The sequence below is a fragment of the Anser cygnoides genome, chromosome Z, assembly GCF_040182565.1.
Source record: "Anser cygnoides isolate HZ-2024a breed goose chromosome Z, Taihu_goose_T2T_genome, whole genome shotgun sequence".
NCBI lineage: Eukaryota > Metazoa > Chordata > Aves > Anseriformes > Anatidae > Anser > Anser cygnoides.
In genome coordinates this window covers 80,656,188-80,673,060 of record NC_089912.1, presented here as the reverse complement: position 1 = coordinate 80,673,060, position 16,873 = coordinate 80,656,188, and the positions used below count along the sequence as shown (strand labels likewise).

Sequence of the window (16,873 nt, the reverse complement as noted above, 5' to 3'; positions counted from 1 at the left end):
ATCTCCTGTGAGTTGTGTTTGTATTAGCCAATAAAAAAGTAGTTTATTGCACAGGTGATAATGGTAATTCCTCAAAGGAATGGTGAAATTAAGCCTTTTTCGTGCATGCTTGCAGCACAGTATGGAGACTAGGCTAGATAGATACCTGCTTTCCTCATCCTTTGCAGAGGAGAAGGGTATAACATAGATCTATTGATGCTGTAGAGCTCAAGCTAGTCATATGTCAGAAGTAATCCAGAGTAGGTCAAGTTCTGTTGGCATGGCATAATGATTTGATTGTGTTTATATTTTCTTACAGAGGAGATGGTGGAGTTTAGTTTGGATGTGCTCCTTGAAAGAGGGAGGACCACTGCAGGTGAAGGGATTTTGTATACCATTATAGAGCAATGGTGCAAAAACATCTGGCTGGCATGTCCCTCTCATTTCAGCCTACCATTAAATGATGTATGTGGCAGTAATTGTGAGTTGGTGACAGGTCAGGGACAGAAGTCAATGTGCTTCATCTGTCCTGTAATGTGACACTTGCGAGAAGCTCCACCTTAAATACTCCTTGAAGACTTAATGCTATGGTTTTTTAGTTTCTATTGTAGATCTGTGTTCTTCTGTGCAAACAGAGCTGTGCTTCCAATGCTGCTTTTCCTAAGGCAGCGTTCAGGATGCTGATGCTGGAAACTGCAGAGCTTTGTCTCCGTCTGTTAAAGCGAGACACCTTGGAGTCATCTCCAGGATTCCTTCTCCTGCCTTGGAATATAAGAAACCCTTCTGTCTGTGTCTAGCTGCTGACTAGGTTGGTTGCATTAGGGTTTCCCTGAGACCTTTTTCTTGTGATATGAAAGGTTTTTTTTTTTCTTTTTTCATTTTTTTCTCTGACTAAATGCTTGTGGCCAGTGATTTCTCTTTTGAAATTGTACTGAAGTCAAACTGCAAAAATGTAGGTACTTGTGAGTATAGATGAATTGACAAGCACTCAAGCACTGGGAGATGAGCATTAGCAAACTTCATGGTTTAAATGAAGTGTGTGTGTGTGTGTGTGTGTGATTTTTGTTTTTGATTGAAGCTCTGCATTTAATTTTTGCAGCTTATTGGAGGAGAACTTCTCAAATCCTGTCTGACTCATAGCAGGCTGTACCTATGCATTAACAAGCAAAGTGCTGCACAACCCTGTTGTTTTTGGAAACTGTTCAGCTGTAAAAACAAGGCCACATCTGAGCTGAGGCAGCCTCCTCTTAAGGCAGGCTCTTTTTTTGTGGCCCCTTTCAGTGAGTGGAAGAAGGCTTGTGTGTAGCTGTTGAACCAATCTTGCCGTTTTAAAGTCATGGAGTTGCTTCTGATATGCTTTTCTCATTTGCAAGGAATGCTATTTTTAGGGTATGAATTTTGAGGATGTATTTTGTTTGAAATATAATAATAGAAATCAGTATTGCCATGATGGCTGTAATTATAGTAATTCCAGTGACTTACTGTGGCAGTAATTTGCTGTTCAGGGTATTTAAGGCAACCTGCCTTGGGGATAACTTCTATGAAGTTTCTAAATACCAGCACCAGACATTTGGGATATTGGTGTGGAGTAAAAGGTTGCTACAACTTCATCTCTAGGTCAAATTTAAAATTCCTTTCTCTGCCTCTGGAGATAAGAAGGGCTGAATTCCCAGCACTTCATCTGCTGCCGCTAGGAATGTCTCCGCAGCCGCGATCCGCTGTCTGCTGACCTGTTTTATTTTACTGTGCCCGTTGTGTGAAAAGCACGCAGCGTGTCCATGAAACCAGCCGCCCCTCCTCCGGCATCACTGCACCAGGCTCTCCTCGCACTGGGGGAACTTTGGGCAACTGGGTGTCCGATAAGTTCACTATGCTTTATTTTACTAATTCTGGAAGATGTGAATGGAATAGGGTGATATCGGTACCTTCTGATTCGCTGTGTAATAATTCCACTGGTTTATTCTGTTCCCAGGTGCTGAGACAATGGAGTTGAGCTGCACAGAAGTACCTCTTTATGTAAGTTCTACAACATCGGGCTTCTGCCCTGAGAGTCGCTTTCTTTTGAGTAACAGCTCATTCAAACGCAGAATGAATGAAACCAAAAACCATTCTCTGGCTGTCTGTGACCTTAGGCTGTTGAATGTTGCTGTTGAAAGCAGGCATGTGTGGGGATGATGGTTTTCAATACTGTAGCTCTATTCTCTGAAGTTTAAAATTATTTTCCCTTTAGAATAATTATTTTATTCTTCAGCATTCTCAATCTAAGTTTTCAAAACAGTTATTGCCCATGAAGAAGCAGCACTCACTTTCTAGTTTCTCACAATTTACAGCTACTGTAAATAGCTGTACAATTACACAATTCTAAACTACCATTCTCTCCAGTTCCTCAAAACACAAAATTATACCTTATATATATGTATAAAACTAATAGATTGAAATTGGTAATCAAAGGTATTTTTTCTGCAAAGTGTGAAGTGATTGGATATTATAAGTAGAGCTCAGAAGAGTTCAAAAATGTGTTAAAAGATGTGAGGATAAGCATTAGTTACATTTAATTTGCTGGGATGTAATGATGGGAATTAAAACTCAGGCAACCTAGTAATTATTATTACTTAACCATGGTTTATCTTTTTTGGTTTGTTCTGCCATGGTTTTCAATGAGAGTGGTAGTAGGGCTCCTGAATGGTGAATAGGGGAGTAGTGGGAGGGTACTGAATGGGAATGAAAAGGGTGGTGAAAGATGGAAATAAAACAATTATCTGCTTATTGTGATAAGATAGGATTGGAAATGGAGGCAGGCATTAATAATCTGTACCCTGCAGTACTGAAAGAACATAGGATTTTCTAAAACACCAAGAGTTTTCATCGTCTTTGTCAGCTTGGGAGTGGGAACCTCAGGCTGGAGAAAATTAACTGCAGCATCTGTAAAGGTGGGGTGGAGGTTTGTAAGAACTGCTCATGTTGTGTGCAAGGTCTCAACAATTTTTGACAGGAAGGATAATTAAGAACGTGGTGGTAATTGATAGAATTTAGCATGTTTTTATCAGGGGTAGTTGCATCAGACTAATCTGGTATCTTCCTGTCATAGGATAACGGATGGGCTAGACAAGGGCAATGTGATGGGCTTAATCCCACTAATTGAAATGAAACATTTGATGCCACGTCTCAGAGGAAATTCTTCTGTCAGATGAAGAAAGTGGAGACTAATACTGGTCCTGTAATCCAGATAAGGATGTATGGATACTGCTACGGGTTACATTGCAAGAACACTCACTAGGGTAGAGAGAAAGTTACTATAAGGGATACTCCCTAAGGATCAGATGTAAGGCCAGTTCTGTTTAATATTTTGATTATAAACTCGTGAGCCAGATGGAGGTTTGAGAGATCTGTGCAAATCTGTGGACTTTATAGTATTGTTTAACGCTGAGGAGAATTCAGTTACTACATGGGAAGATTGGATTTTCCTACCTTTTACTTACTCCAATTAATAAGAGCATGGTGCAAAGCCATGCATTTGGATACTAATTGTGATAAATCTGTTATGAAGTAGGGGTTCATCAGGTGGAGGCAGAGGAGGCTGGGCTGTGTTAGTCACTCATTGACAATGAGACTTGTGTGAGAATGTGATTTTACCTGGGAACACTCACTGTAAGCTTTGCACAAGTGAGAGCCTGTCCTGGATCTGAGTGTTGCTTCAGGATTTCTGGTTGTGGTATGCAGCTGCTCTGTTGGGCTAGCATCTGAAAGTGTTGCAGCTTCACAGTCCTACCCCTTACAATATTGTTCCTAATGTGAGTGCTTCTCAGCGCATCCGGGAAGATCAAAGAGGTCTGTCCATCTTGAGAAGTCCCTGAGTCAAGGTATTTCTTTTTTCTTAGTCAGATTCAATTACTTTGTCAGTTCTGGAAACTCCTTCCCACTGCTGCTGCTTTATTTACATGACTTTGCTGGAGAACACAATCAAGTCAGCATTCACATTAAACATGAAAGTCCTTTCTGATTTGAAGTTCCTTAGACAGTTTTCATTAAGCAGTTTTCTGGCCAGCTGAGATTAGCAAAAAATTGTTGAAACTTTCATCCATTATAAAGGACAGAGAAGGCATCTCTTGGGGAGACAGGGAGCACGACAGATATTTGCATTGCAACAAATCCAGTTATTTCTGATGTGTTCCAGTCCCTTTTAAAGGGGATGGTGAAAATAGAAAATACAACATAATGACAATTGCAGACTGTTCACATGCAACTTAAAAAATACTGGCAACATATAGTTATAACATATTTTCTGCAGAAGTAAGGTGAGTTTTAGTAGTAAGTATTTTTTGCTGTCAGAAAAATCTTTCAATGAAAATTATCAAAAGGTAGGAACTAATCACAACCTTCCAGGCTCTACAAAAGCATGGGGTTTTGCTACTGGAGGGAGAGGGAGATCTACTGTATGCTAGGTCCAAAATTAGGATGCTTTTCACTCTGCATTCAAATATGCTTAGTATCTGTCTCAGGTGGATTTTATGCCCTTCCTAATTCTGAAAATGTCTGTCTGAGAGGCTTGCATTTAATGTAAAATTATCTGAGAATAACTATATTTCTGTGTTTATAATACAGTTGTTAATATTTTTAAAGATTACATGTAGGTACTTTTTTGACTATCTGTATTTGAGCAGCTCTTACAAAGCTGGAGGATGCATACAGCACTGTTATTTCAAACTGTCCCACTTTGTCAGTATGGAATTTCTTCGCAAATCTAACATAGTATGTGTAATCTTGTCAGCTGAGTGAGAGCTGTTTATTTTCTTTTGCATAAGAGGGAATGTATTCAGAAAGCTCAAGGACTTTGCTGGGTAATATGATTTTTGTGAAATATAATTTAAAATACTCTATGAAATTACTCCATTTCAAAACTGCATTATTTTGATACACTTCTCCTTATATATAATTTTTGTAGCAGCAATACGATTAAAATCTAATTACAACACACATAAATGTCATGGTTTAAAAAATAAATGGTAATGAAACAGAAAATTAAATATTTCAAGCACATGTTTTTCAGTTAATTTGAGGAGCCTGTTTCCGGCTTCTAGACAGCAAAATCCTGGTAACCACATCATAAAATTAGTCTTTATAAACCCATTTGATTTTTAAGACTAGCCGAGTAGAAACTGATACATCACTTGTGATGTCTCTTCTTTCAGTGCTAATAATTTGTTGCTTCAAGAAGAATCAGAATTGAAATAGCCTTTTCCCTTCTAAATTATGCTTTTTTAACTGATACAAATAAAATCATGTTTATCCAGTTCTTTCTGCACGGATCTCAGCAAGATGAGTCTTTTCATTTTACATCATAGGAAACACAGGATATGGAATAACCCTGTCCTGTTCTTAGGCAGCCATCAGCTTCATCATTTATGGAAAAAATATGTAAAAAGCAAATATTTGCTTTATAACACATTTCAGATATTAAAAAGTTTAAATATGGTAGTTGTTCCTCCTATTGAAAGCTGATACTAGTGTGTAAAAACAATTCTCTCTAATGGAATTTTTTTTTTTTTTTTTTAGAGGGGTATTATTGATCATCAGTGTTGATCTTTGACATTGGCAAAGGAATGTTTTGCTGCCATGGGGCAAGCAGACCGTGGGAGCAGTCAACTCTTGAGAGTAGAATATGAGTGATCTCAGAAGTTTGTAAATTATTCTTTACTGAGAGCCCAGTAAATGTCCCTTTGGGAGTAACAGACAGAAATAAAGAGATGTAGAGTCACAGAGGGTATTCACAGCAGTTCCCTATAGATGACAGAGGGGCCTCATCTTCCAAGGAGATGCTGGAGGCTACGTATCCATTCTTAGAATCTTAGAATATCATAGAAAAATAAGGTTGGAAAAGACCTTCAAGGTCATCTGATCCAACCATCACCCTACTACCAATATCACCCACTAAACCATGTCCCTATGCATCAGGTCCAACCTTTCCTTGAACACCCCCGGGACAGTGACTCCACCACTTCCCTGGGCAACCCGTTCCAATGCCTGACCGCTCTTTCTGAGAACAAATGTCTCCTAATTGCTTTAATTGTTGAAGAGTAGTGCTCTTTGTTCAATTCTTTGTTTTAATTGTTGAAGAGTAGGGGCATGTCGTTTCAATTTTTCCACACACCAGGGACATCACCCGAATGCCAGGACTTTTCAACTGTGACGGAGAGAGGCTTGGCAACTACATCAGCCAGTTTCCTCAGGACCCTGGGATTCATGTCATCAGGTCCTATAGACTTGTGCTTGTTTAGATTCATCAGGTGGTCTGATAAACCTGATAAACCTTGATCAGGTGGTCAGGTAAACCTGCGGGATGTCCATGGTGTTTGGTGGCTCCAAGCTAATGCTTGGGTTGGAGCCTGTGCGATGAGTAGGGAGCTCACCGGGAACTCCTACGACGCTGTTGGTGCGCTCTGCTGGCAGCGAGCGAAGACATGCTGGGGTAGTCGCAGGTCTGATCTGGCTGAGGTGGATCCACGTCCATTGGTTCCTCCACATCTTCTGGTGGAACCTGCTCCATGGGCTCCACGGTGTTTGGCAGAAGGACAAGCCAGTCCTTGCCCGGGACTGCCCAAACGGGATGCCTTCCGTCCAGAACGTTTTCAGGCCAGGGTGCCAAACCAGGGGGTCGTCCAGTTCCATGCCTAGGTCCCATGCTACTGTCTGGTTCATTTCCATGCATGGATTTGATGCTGCTGTCTGTTTTACAGTCATGGCTGAGTCCCCTGTTGTATTCTGGATGATTGGCACACCTCAGCTGCCCATGGCTGTCTGCCTGGCACTCCTGCCTTCGCCCCACGCCACCATTGTGCCAATGGTTAGGCCCAGGCCCCCTGTCACTGTATGGCTGAGGGGGTGGCCTGTTCCCCACGTCGTTGCGGTGCCAGTGGTACCGCTTATACGTGTCTGTGGGATGGGTGCCAGACATCCCTTGGGCACTGGTGTCAATTGTGCCGCAGGCGCTGTCCCTTTGCCCATAACACGTCTCCTTCTTGTTAGGTGCACTCCTTCTCGGTGCTTCCTTGGACTGCATCGCTGTCCTCACACGGAGGAGGCCTGCTGCTCGCCTTGCTGCTTCGGCTCTTCTTCCTGCCACACAAGTTGGCTGTCAGAGTGCCTAGAAGCTCAGCGAATGGTGGGCCAGCTGCAGGGGTCCTGTTTTATAGGGCCCGCAGCAAAGGCAGGGCAGTGGTGGCCACTGTGATCTCAGCAAGCCTCTGTGATGGAGTGGCCCATGCGTGGCCAAAGGTGGCTGTGTTGGGAGCGGCCTGGAAGATGCCCTCACGTGGACAAGGAAGAAGGTTGGGGGGCTGAGGGCCCCTTTTCTGGGGCTGGTTCCCCCAGGCCATTTAGCTTGCCAGAGAGAAAGGCTGTCCCTCAGCCACAGGGACTGCCCTCCACCTCTCATCCTGTGCCCTGGGTTTATTTTTAACACCGTTTTTTAGGTAATTAAAATTAATTTATGGAAAAGAACAGAAGCAAGGTGCATCTTCAGCCCTAATTCCCATGTGTGCTTTGTGCTCTGAGTGAAAAATTTCTTCCTCAAATCACATCTAATCTAAATCTCCCCTCCATTTGTTCAAAGCCATTATTCCTTGTTCCATCATTACACTCCCTGATACAGTCCCTCTCCGCTTTCTTTTAGGCCGCTGTTATGGGTTAGGTTAGGTGGCAAAACTGCAGGACCTTGCAAATTGCAGCCTTATCTACCTTGTTCCACATGTTTCACATGACGTTTTCCAGCTCACGTTCTAGTCTCTTATTAGTCTTAGATCGATCACTCTGAGCCTCCTCCCCTCCAGGCTGAACAGCCCCAGCTCTCTCAGCCTCTCCTCACAGGACAGGTGCTCCAGTCCCCTCATCTAGGTGTCCCTTTGCTGCATTCTGTCCAGTATGCCCATGTCTCTCTTGTACTGGGGGGGACCGGAACTGGACACAGCACTGCAGATGCGTACTGTGGCTTCACCAGTGGCCTCACCAGTGCTGAGTAGAGGGGAAGGATTACCTCCTTTGACCCAATGGCAATAATGAAGCCCTGGATAACATCAGCCTTCTTTGCAGCAAGGGAACCCGTAAATGTCTGTTTGGGTTTGGTTCTCAAACTGTAGCAGCTTCTTTGTTGAACTGTTGGTTGCATGGAGGGAGGCATGGTTATTTACTTATTGATGTATCAGTGCTCTTCCAAAGGTTGAGGGTCAAGTGGGTTTCCCTCTGACTGGATCAGGGATGCCTGAGGTTAGGACATAGTGTCAAGCTGCCTGAAGCTGCAGAGCATATTGGTGCCTTCAGGCTGTCCCACTTTGGAGTGAATCAGTGGTTCTCTTCACCTGGTCTGTGCTGCAGAGTGCCAAGTGTGTGAAGTTTTCCAGTCACCCTCCTCCATCTCTCCCCCCCACTTTTTTTTTTTTCCCCCCCCAGCATTTTTCCTTGTATTAGTCTTTAGAGTTCACATGGTCAAACGTGTTCTTTGCTTGTCCTGCTCTTTGCTTGTTTGGGTTGGTGATTTGCTTTGGGTGGTGTGATGTGGGCTTGATTCCTTCTATTTTCCATTACTGTCATAATGTCAGTGCCTGTGAACTTTTTTCTTTGGAGGTCACAAATATTCTTTGTAGTCAGGAGATGTTTGCTTTGCTTTGACAAGTGAAAACTGCTTCTAATGCAACCTGTTCGTGGCATATCCATGGCTCCAGTGTATCCCATCTTATTTATGGTGCAAAAGTGTGTGTAGCTGCTTTAGATGCAGGCGCATCGAGCGGCTGCTTCAGATGATGGCTGGGCAGAGCTGTGCATTGGCAGCTGAGCATAAATGGGGTCCCCAGCAGCTGTGCCTCAAGCTTTGCTCCCTGGCATGCACTCCCACAGGATAGCAGGAGGTTCTCAGGTAGCAACCTGGTGGCCTTGGCTGGCCTTTCAGCTGGACCTGCTCTGAGCAAGTGGAAATGACCGTGTGGCTTCCTTGCTGCAGGTTGCTGGCAACCTCCCTGCATTAACTGCTGCCCAGGAGCTACAAAACTGGAAATTAGGTGCTGGTTTGGGCAAGACAGAGGCTGGCAGCTCTTTTACTGCATGTGATATACTAGTAGCCTATCCCTACAAAGGTATGCCTGATTACAGCCTACCTCCATTAATTATCCCTTGGATCTCTTCTATTTCCTTCTGTCATTACATAACAATTTTGAAGTTCTTGTGGTCTTGTTGCCTTTTTCATAGGATGTGCCGTCCTTCTATGAGTGTTTGTACAAACACCTGGGCTACAGTCTGGCTTGTTAGCATCTTCACTGTTTTCTTAATCAGTGATATTTTGGTTCCTCCAGGATGTGCAGGCATAATTGTCTGGGACCTGAATGAAAGCACAACTGCTTTTTCACAGGCACCTTGGTAATTGAAGGTATCTGAGTAAGTAATAGGACAAAGTGAAATAACGGAGTTATTTCATACCGTAGGGGCGCAAAGAACAGCAACAGCAAATTCCTGGACTAAATTTTAAGGTTCTTCAAAGCAAAGAGTGCTGTACTTATTGACAATTTAACTGCTTGGGTTTCTGTGTGAAGAAAACATGGTGAGACAGAATTCATTCTAAAAGGTTGTAGCTAACGATCAAGCTAATTTCCAGCCATTGAATAAAGACACAAGCCAGTAGGCATTGGCTAAAGAATGAAGCAAGAGAGCTCTCTCCAGCCAGCTATTAGAGGTCATCCTTCCTTCCACCCTTGTTTCTTGTGGCTTTTGTGCACCCACTGTTATACCATCTGCACAGCAGTGGCACGGAGGAGAAAAACAATTGTGGATTTTCATAGTGTACATTTCACGTAAAATACTTCCAGGCCAGTTTCAGAATATGAATGCTTGATGTACAGCTAAATAAATTAAAGACAAAAGTTTTAGGTTAGGGGTCAAAGTCCTCTTGAAAGAGTACAGAGCAGAGTGGTAGAAAGTCTAGTTTGAAAAAAGTATATCCAGGAAATGATTTAATTTAGTGCTCTGTCAGGAACTTCTGTTTGTGCTGTTTTTAACCTCAGTGGTGAAATTTTTCTGTAGTGCTTGTTGTTGGTTGATGTTGCTCCAGCTGAAGGCAATGGTAAAGTGCACTTTAATATTCACACAACCCTGAATGCTTCTGACATTTTTCAGCTCTGCACTGGGCTCCATGCAAAAGGTGATTAAATAAACACTGTTTTTATTTGTACTCTGGCAGTATGTCCAGGAATAATTTGAGCGTATCTTCTGTTGGAAAATGTTCAGAGGTCTGTAAGCAGAGGGACTTTGAAAACACTTAGTAAGGCAGTTTAAAAGTTGTGAATCATCTTGTTTGTCAGGAAGGAATTCCATATAGCTTTCTAATGTACATCATTTGTGTGCCTGGTTACAGCCAGAAGGACAAATGGGCTGTGATTATTATCTTCTCTACAAATGCATGGGTTTCATCTGTGTGAGAATTGGGACACAGAATTAATATAAATCATTCAACAGTATATTCTGTTTTTGAAATGTGATTGATATGAAGGTCAAACTAGTATGGGATTCCAGTGCGCTTTTGCATGGTGGAAGTGGAAAGTGGCAGTAAGCCTCGTGTATTGCTCCCATAGTGAGCAGTTGATCATCTGCCATGCCAAACTCCATGTCTTCCTTGTCCTTCCCAGCTGAACTAAAAGGAGTTGAGTGGGAAGGAGGTCTGGGAAGGGATAGAGTTTCCCACAGTGGATGGAGTACAGATTTTTTTTATTACTATTATTATTTTTTTTCTGCCCTTGCAATGTGTTCAGTCTCTTCTGGCCAGCAATGTGGGGAAAGAAGCCTGCTTCTGCCCCATCTTGCCATCCTCTGCTTTCAAGTTCCTTGCTATGCGAGGAGAGAGCTTTTCCGTTGCAGTGGTGTTGTCCACATCTGGGCCACTGTCTGCGTGTTCAACCAGGCTGAATTCACTGTCCTGTTAGACGGTGACTTTGAAACGCAACAGAGTAATGTGGTTTAAAATGTAAATGTCTGTCAGGCTTCCAGTGTGTGTTAGCTCACACACAGTGCTGTGTTTGCTGGCCTGGTCCAGCACAGAGTCAGTGGGTGTTTTGTTGCTGACCCCTGTGGGAGCCTGGTCAGGTCGGTTGTGGGCGGCTTGCTTGGGGTGCTCACAAAAGAGACTGCACAGTGGTTGGTCTGTGCTTGGATGCATAGCTGCTGCCACAATGAGACTCAGGAAATAAATGTAAAACAATGAGACCTATTTTAAAATGTATGGAGGAAAAGAGTGGGTATTTCAAAGCAAGTCCATCAGCAGTCAGATCATTTTTGTGCCCATACTGTATTTTTCTCCCTCCATTTTTTTATCCATGGTCAGTCCTTAGATTATGATTTTTCTAATCAGGGACCTGCATGCATTTGTGTATTGTCTGCAAGAGTAGAGCCCTGATGTCACACAGGACATGAGAATAATAACTAATCCAATTTATTTATTTTAAATCGAGTCAAATGAAAAAGGTAACTCCCTTGTTTCAGTTAATGGTTACATGTCAGAGTGGATGTTCATTTTTTATTAATGTGCCTTGTTGTGGAAGGTTTCTGACCTCTGTATGTGAACAGCTCATTCCCAGGGTTCTTAATTCATGTATATGATTTTAAGCACAAACATAAATTGTGTTGCCATTGACATCAACATACGGAATGATATTTTTAACAACTAACCAGCAAGAATGTTAATACATGTTTTGGCACTGTGTACTGTTTGAAAAACTTTTTTTTTTTTACTTTTTTTTTCTTTTCTTTGTGATAAAGGCATCCAACCTATTTTTATCAGCATCCAGCAATTCCAGAATGAGATGATGTGTTCTCTACCCATGTTGTTTACTTTGCTATATGGGAGACTGAAAACTTTTATCCACCTTACCTGTTATCATAGTTTTGATTCAGCACTAAACACAGCCTTAAGGTTGCTAGTGACAGATTCAGAAAATCACAGCCATGCAATGCAGAGTCCTGATCTGATATAAACTTGATCTGCTGGTACAGATTGTTTAAACACATGGGTAGGTTAGCTCTGCACCAGCGGTCAGATCAGGTATTGTCTGTTTTCCTGCTGCTGACATGCAGCAGGCATAAAAAGCACAAAGACGGTGTAACCTGTGTATTGTGTGCACTCACTACTTTGACAAAAGTGAGATTGTATGTCCATGTCTGTTGTGGGTCAGACTGGTGTTGGCTGGGTGTAGCTCATGGCAACTCATAAATGACCAGCCCTGTGTTTAAATGATAGATTAATGTCATTTCAGGCTTGTCTTTAAATAGATTGAAAGAAGCAGTTTATCACTTACTGAGTTACACTGAGGGAAAAATTACTGGATGCTTTCTCTTTTGAATCATTCTATTCAACTTTATGATTTGCAAAGTCATTTGGGGGTTTTCTTGCTTTTGGCTAAATTCTGAGTTTCTGCAGCCAAACCATGGGGGAATCCAGCCACGTATTTGTGATCCTATAAAGTCCTTGAACTTCTGAGCTTGGCACCAGAATATATTCCTGAAACGGCTGATTGTTCAGGTTATACTAGATTTATGTGCCTCTTGATCTTCCTTTATGGGTTAATCACTTCAGTACCCTTATAGGGTAGATCCTTTGCCCTGCAGTCACCCTATATACCGGTACAGCAGTTCAGTGTGGATTTTTTACATCATATCTACATACTAGCCGTGTTCGTTTCTGACTGCCTCCTTGCTGCATGGCATAGTTCATGGTTGTAGCCTAGTATTACGATATACTTCCCTTGCAAGCTCGATGAACTGTAAGCTCCTGCTGTACTTGTCCTTTGCATCTTTTCTGGGACAGAGTTTTGCAGCAGGGATGAAAGCAATGTGAACTGGAGTACCTGACAAAAACTAAGTGAAAAGCAAAGGGCTGAGCAAATGGGGTGCAGTAGTATAAATGGGACTGGGGAGAGCATTTTGTTGTGATGAGATGATGCTATAGAAAACAAAGATCTGGGCAGCACCTGGGTTTATTGTATGTGCACTGAATTCATTGCATCAATATGTATACTACATATTTCTTTTTAATGTGGAAAATGATAGAGGTAACTTGGAAGTACAGAGCAGTGTAGAGACTTGCAGATATATAAATGGCTTTACCTGCTACTGGATTTCTTCTTTGTAGTGGAATTATAGTATTAGTTTTTGGTTGTTTGCTTGCTTGCTTGTTTGTTTTTACCTGCAAACAAAGCACTATTTTAGACCCTTGCTTTAACAAAAAACAAAACAAAACAAAACAAAAAAGGATTCTAATTCCTTTATTCCTTTTCCCAGGGCCCAAGTCTTGCAGTTCCCACCACAAAACTTGTTTTTCTGCCATTGTCTGTGAAGAAGGTCAGTATCTAAGCTAGGGAGGCGGCAGAAGGTGTATCTTAATTTGAGGCACCAGCTGTGGGAAAATACCCATGCATGCAAGTTCAAAGACTCCCACAACAGCCAATGTACTTCAGTTTGTCACTGAGGGAGGAGTATTGCAATAAGCTTGACCGAAAACACACACAATTTAAAGACTGATCATCTGTTAAAGCCTAACGAAATAAAGCATGACCTTTTATCTCCCTTCCTATTCAAAATAAATAAAAAAACATCCAGCTTCAGAGGCATTAACAGGCTAGAACTCAACTTGTGTGTGAAGGCTGGTACTGAAGGCTGCGCTCAATTTAGTGCAGCCTTCTGTTACATTGCTGGCCATTACATTTCACCCAGTTACTATGTACAAAGACCAAAGAGGTGTAAGGCCAAACATCTCAGCTCTTGAAAAAGTTGTCGCATGAGCCAGCTGTCGAACGGGAGAGGCCGAGCATAGCATTGCTTGGGTGGAAGATGTTCCAGGTTAGCACCAACCAGGTGACAGTCTGCAGGGTGCTTTTAGGACGTGAGAAACAAAACCCGTAATTTAGAAGTACCTGCAGTAGAGCTGGTCCTGCCTTGAGGTGCAGTCAATTGACCTTTCAGGATCTCTTCCAGCGCCCCCCCCCCCCCCCCCCCCAAATCCCCATTTATTTATTTATTTTTGCTTGGAGGAGCATACTTCTGTCATCTGTTTGGATATACTAGAATGTTTTATTTTTTTCCATTTTATTTGGATGTGTGACCCCTGGTTGTTAAGCAGCTGATGAGGTGGCAATAGGTGTAGCAAACACTTATCTTCCCTTTTAAAAAGGCACTGCATCTCTACCAAAATGGTGAACCTGCTGATACTCCATATCGAAAGAGGGCAGCAAATGAATCTTCATTAAGGAATTTCTCTGTTAGGTCTTTTCTCCTCAAGATTGTCCTTAGACCTTGCTGGAAGCATCCTTCAGGCTCATTTCAGAGACCCAAGTGGTCACTGAGCCACTTTTTCCCTGCTCTTTTGACAAGAACTGAGAGCTGCCTCGATTGCCAGTTAGTGGGATTCCCTCTTGCTGTCTTGCCCAGAGTGAACCTGGGACAGATATTTCTTAATTGTTCTTGGAGGTTTCTGTGGAAATGCTTTCTCTGCATTTCTCACAAAGCTACCTCATGCTGAAAAGGAGCTTAAAAATACTTGGAGTGTAAAGGTCCTGTTGTTTCAAGCATTTCCTGTTCACACGTGCAAATGCTGAAGACTGATTTTTTATTTTTTTTTCTGCTGTGAATGAGAGAGGTTCTTGTAGTGCTGGTGGAGTTTTGCCATTTTGTATAAGCAGAGGACATGGCTCTTCTCAAAGCACCTTTATGCACATATATAATTTTAACAAAAATATCAGCATGAAGGCTTTTAGGCAATGTGTAATACTGTTTTGAGTATGACCATACCATCATGTCTCATCTCCAGTCTATGTGGAATTAAACTTGTGCTGTTACTCTGGATATAAAAGATATGAATTATTTTGGTTGCTTATTCTGCTAAACAGTTCATCTGGGGAAAAAATAGCTATTTTTGTTTAAGATGTTATTAGCTATACAGTTAGAGTGTTAATGGTTATACAGAAATGTTCAGCTTTTTATCTCCCGTTTTGTTTTTCACTTTGTTGCTCTTTTCCTTCCCTGGGTGTAATTGTTGTTTCATTGTGTATGTAGCCTTGAATCCCATCGCATTCCTTTAAAATAGGCCATGTGCTTTCTTAAACAAGTCCATCACAATATTTACTGCAGTCTGGCTACAAGGAATGCCCAGTGAATACTACAAACATATCACTGAATGTTAGAAAGACATGTTTATAACTTTGTCCTTGTTATTAATGACTTAAGTAATTTATTTTGTGTTAAACAACCTTGTTGTGTTAACAATTTCTCTACTGCTGCTTTGTCATCTTTTGTGTAGGCTTGTTGATTGTTGCAGCTAAGCTTTATAATAAAGGTCATTAAAACTCTTTGGCTGCTCAGGGAAACTATCATGCCACTCCTCTTATCTAAGCACAAGTGAAATATATTTAACAATTCACCTTCAAATAGAAAGATTTTCTTAAGTGAGTTTTTTGAACATTGAAGAAATGCTTTAATATGCTTGCTGTGGTCAGATAAAGCAGACCTTGCACTCTTGCAAGGACTGCGTAAAGATGAGAAAATCAGTGAGAAAATTCTCCTGCCTCTTTAATACTGTAGTGTAATAAGTTACATTAACAGGATTTTCTCTTCTGGCCTTAAGTTTGGTGCATGATTGTGAGGTCTCATCTTAAGACTGATAAATTAAACAACGTTTCAACGCACTTGCTATAATTATCTGAAATAAATACAATTCTGAAATAACAATGTCTATGAGCCTGACTTAGAGTTTATACTGGAATGCACTGTTCAACATGCATATCTATGTTAAATTGTAGTGGCAGCTTTACATAGAGGGTAAAAGCTTCATTACTGCTAGCAATGCTTAGGGATTTGCATTTACTTCAGAATGTAGGGACTTGCATTTTTTGAACAAAAAGGCACCATGTTTTACCATTGTGCACAGATATTTTCCTGGAACCATCAAGCCGCATATATGGGGTGTACTTATACTGTTATATTTACAGATAATATCCTTGAAAGTGTTGTGTTCATGCAGTATTTCTGCAGCTATTATGCTGCTCATATAGCTTGATAAAGATATTTTTAGCGCACTTTACGATGTATGCTAAGTGTATATCACAATGGAAGTAATTATTTCCATGGTAAAAATCTGTTGGGAACATAGATTTACCCAGGCTGAGTGTAGAAGAATTGGGATCAGTTAGTACGTTTTCAGTTATCCGGTGCAGTGAGCCAGGCCTGGCAGGCCACTAGAGGTCTTTTTGCATTGCACCAGCTTTGCTGGGGCAGGTTGCTAGTGAAGACAGTGATGTTACCTAAATTAATTCAAAAAGGAAGAAGCTCTGTTCAGGTTAAGGGCCACTAATTTATCAGGAGGCAGGATGATCAGATGCACTAGAAGTGTCACCATCATGTGTCCTGCCTGCCTAGGCCTCGAGGGTTTGATACTTCCATTTCCCCTTTGCTTTTCTTGCTGGGATGGTGGCATGGTTCTTCCATGCAGCCTTCGTGCAAAACACAGTCAGAACCCATCCCTATCAGCTCTCAAGCACCCTAGAGAAGCCAGATAAAAACGTATGTCCAGAAAAAAAAAAAAAACCAAAAAAAACCTGTTTGGTTACACTGAAAGAGTGCTTAGAACTATAAATCCTGTTAAAAACATAAACCTTCCTAATCTCCTTCTTGGCGTCAGTACCAGTGCAGCTTTTTCACTGGTTATAAGAGGTATGTTTTTCTTCATGAATCCCAAAGATGTCAAACCTGCCAAACAATGGCTTGGTCACAGGTTTAATGTGCTTGGAGTAGGATTGTCATCTCTCTTAATACCCCCACAGCTGCTGCCCCACCTCCCTGATCCCATTCTGTGCCCAGGGCCTGCAAAATTTGG

General features: G+C 41.8%; 1 protein-coding gene across 5 annotated transcripts in view; it reads left to right on the top strand.

Annotated features, from left to right (window-relative positions):
• Positions 1-16,873, top strand: part of ARHGEF28 (Rho guanine nucleotide exchange factor 28) — a 127,302-nt gene that overhangs the window by 7,143 nt on the left and 103,286 nt on the right. For all 5 annotated transcript variants that reach the window (XM_066989042.1, XM_066989040.1, XM_066989043.1 and 2 more), the window contains exon 2: positions 1,952-1,995. In XM_066989042.1, coding sequence (XP_066845143.1) covers positions 1,963-1,995 — 33 coding nt within the window. In that variant the 5' untranslated portion in view covers positions 1,952-1,962. The remainder of the gene's footprint in view (positions 1-1,951; positions 1,996-16,873) is intronic.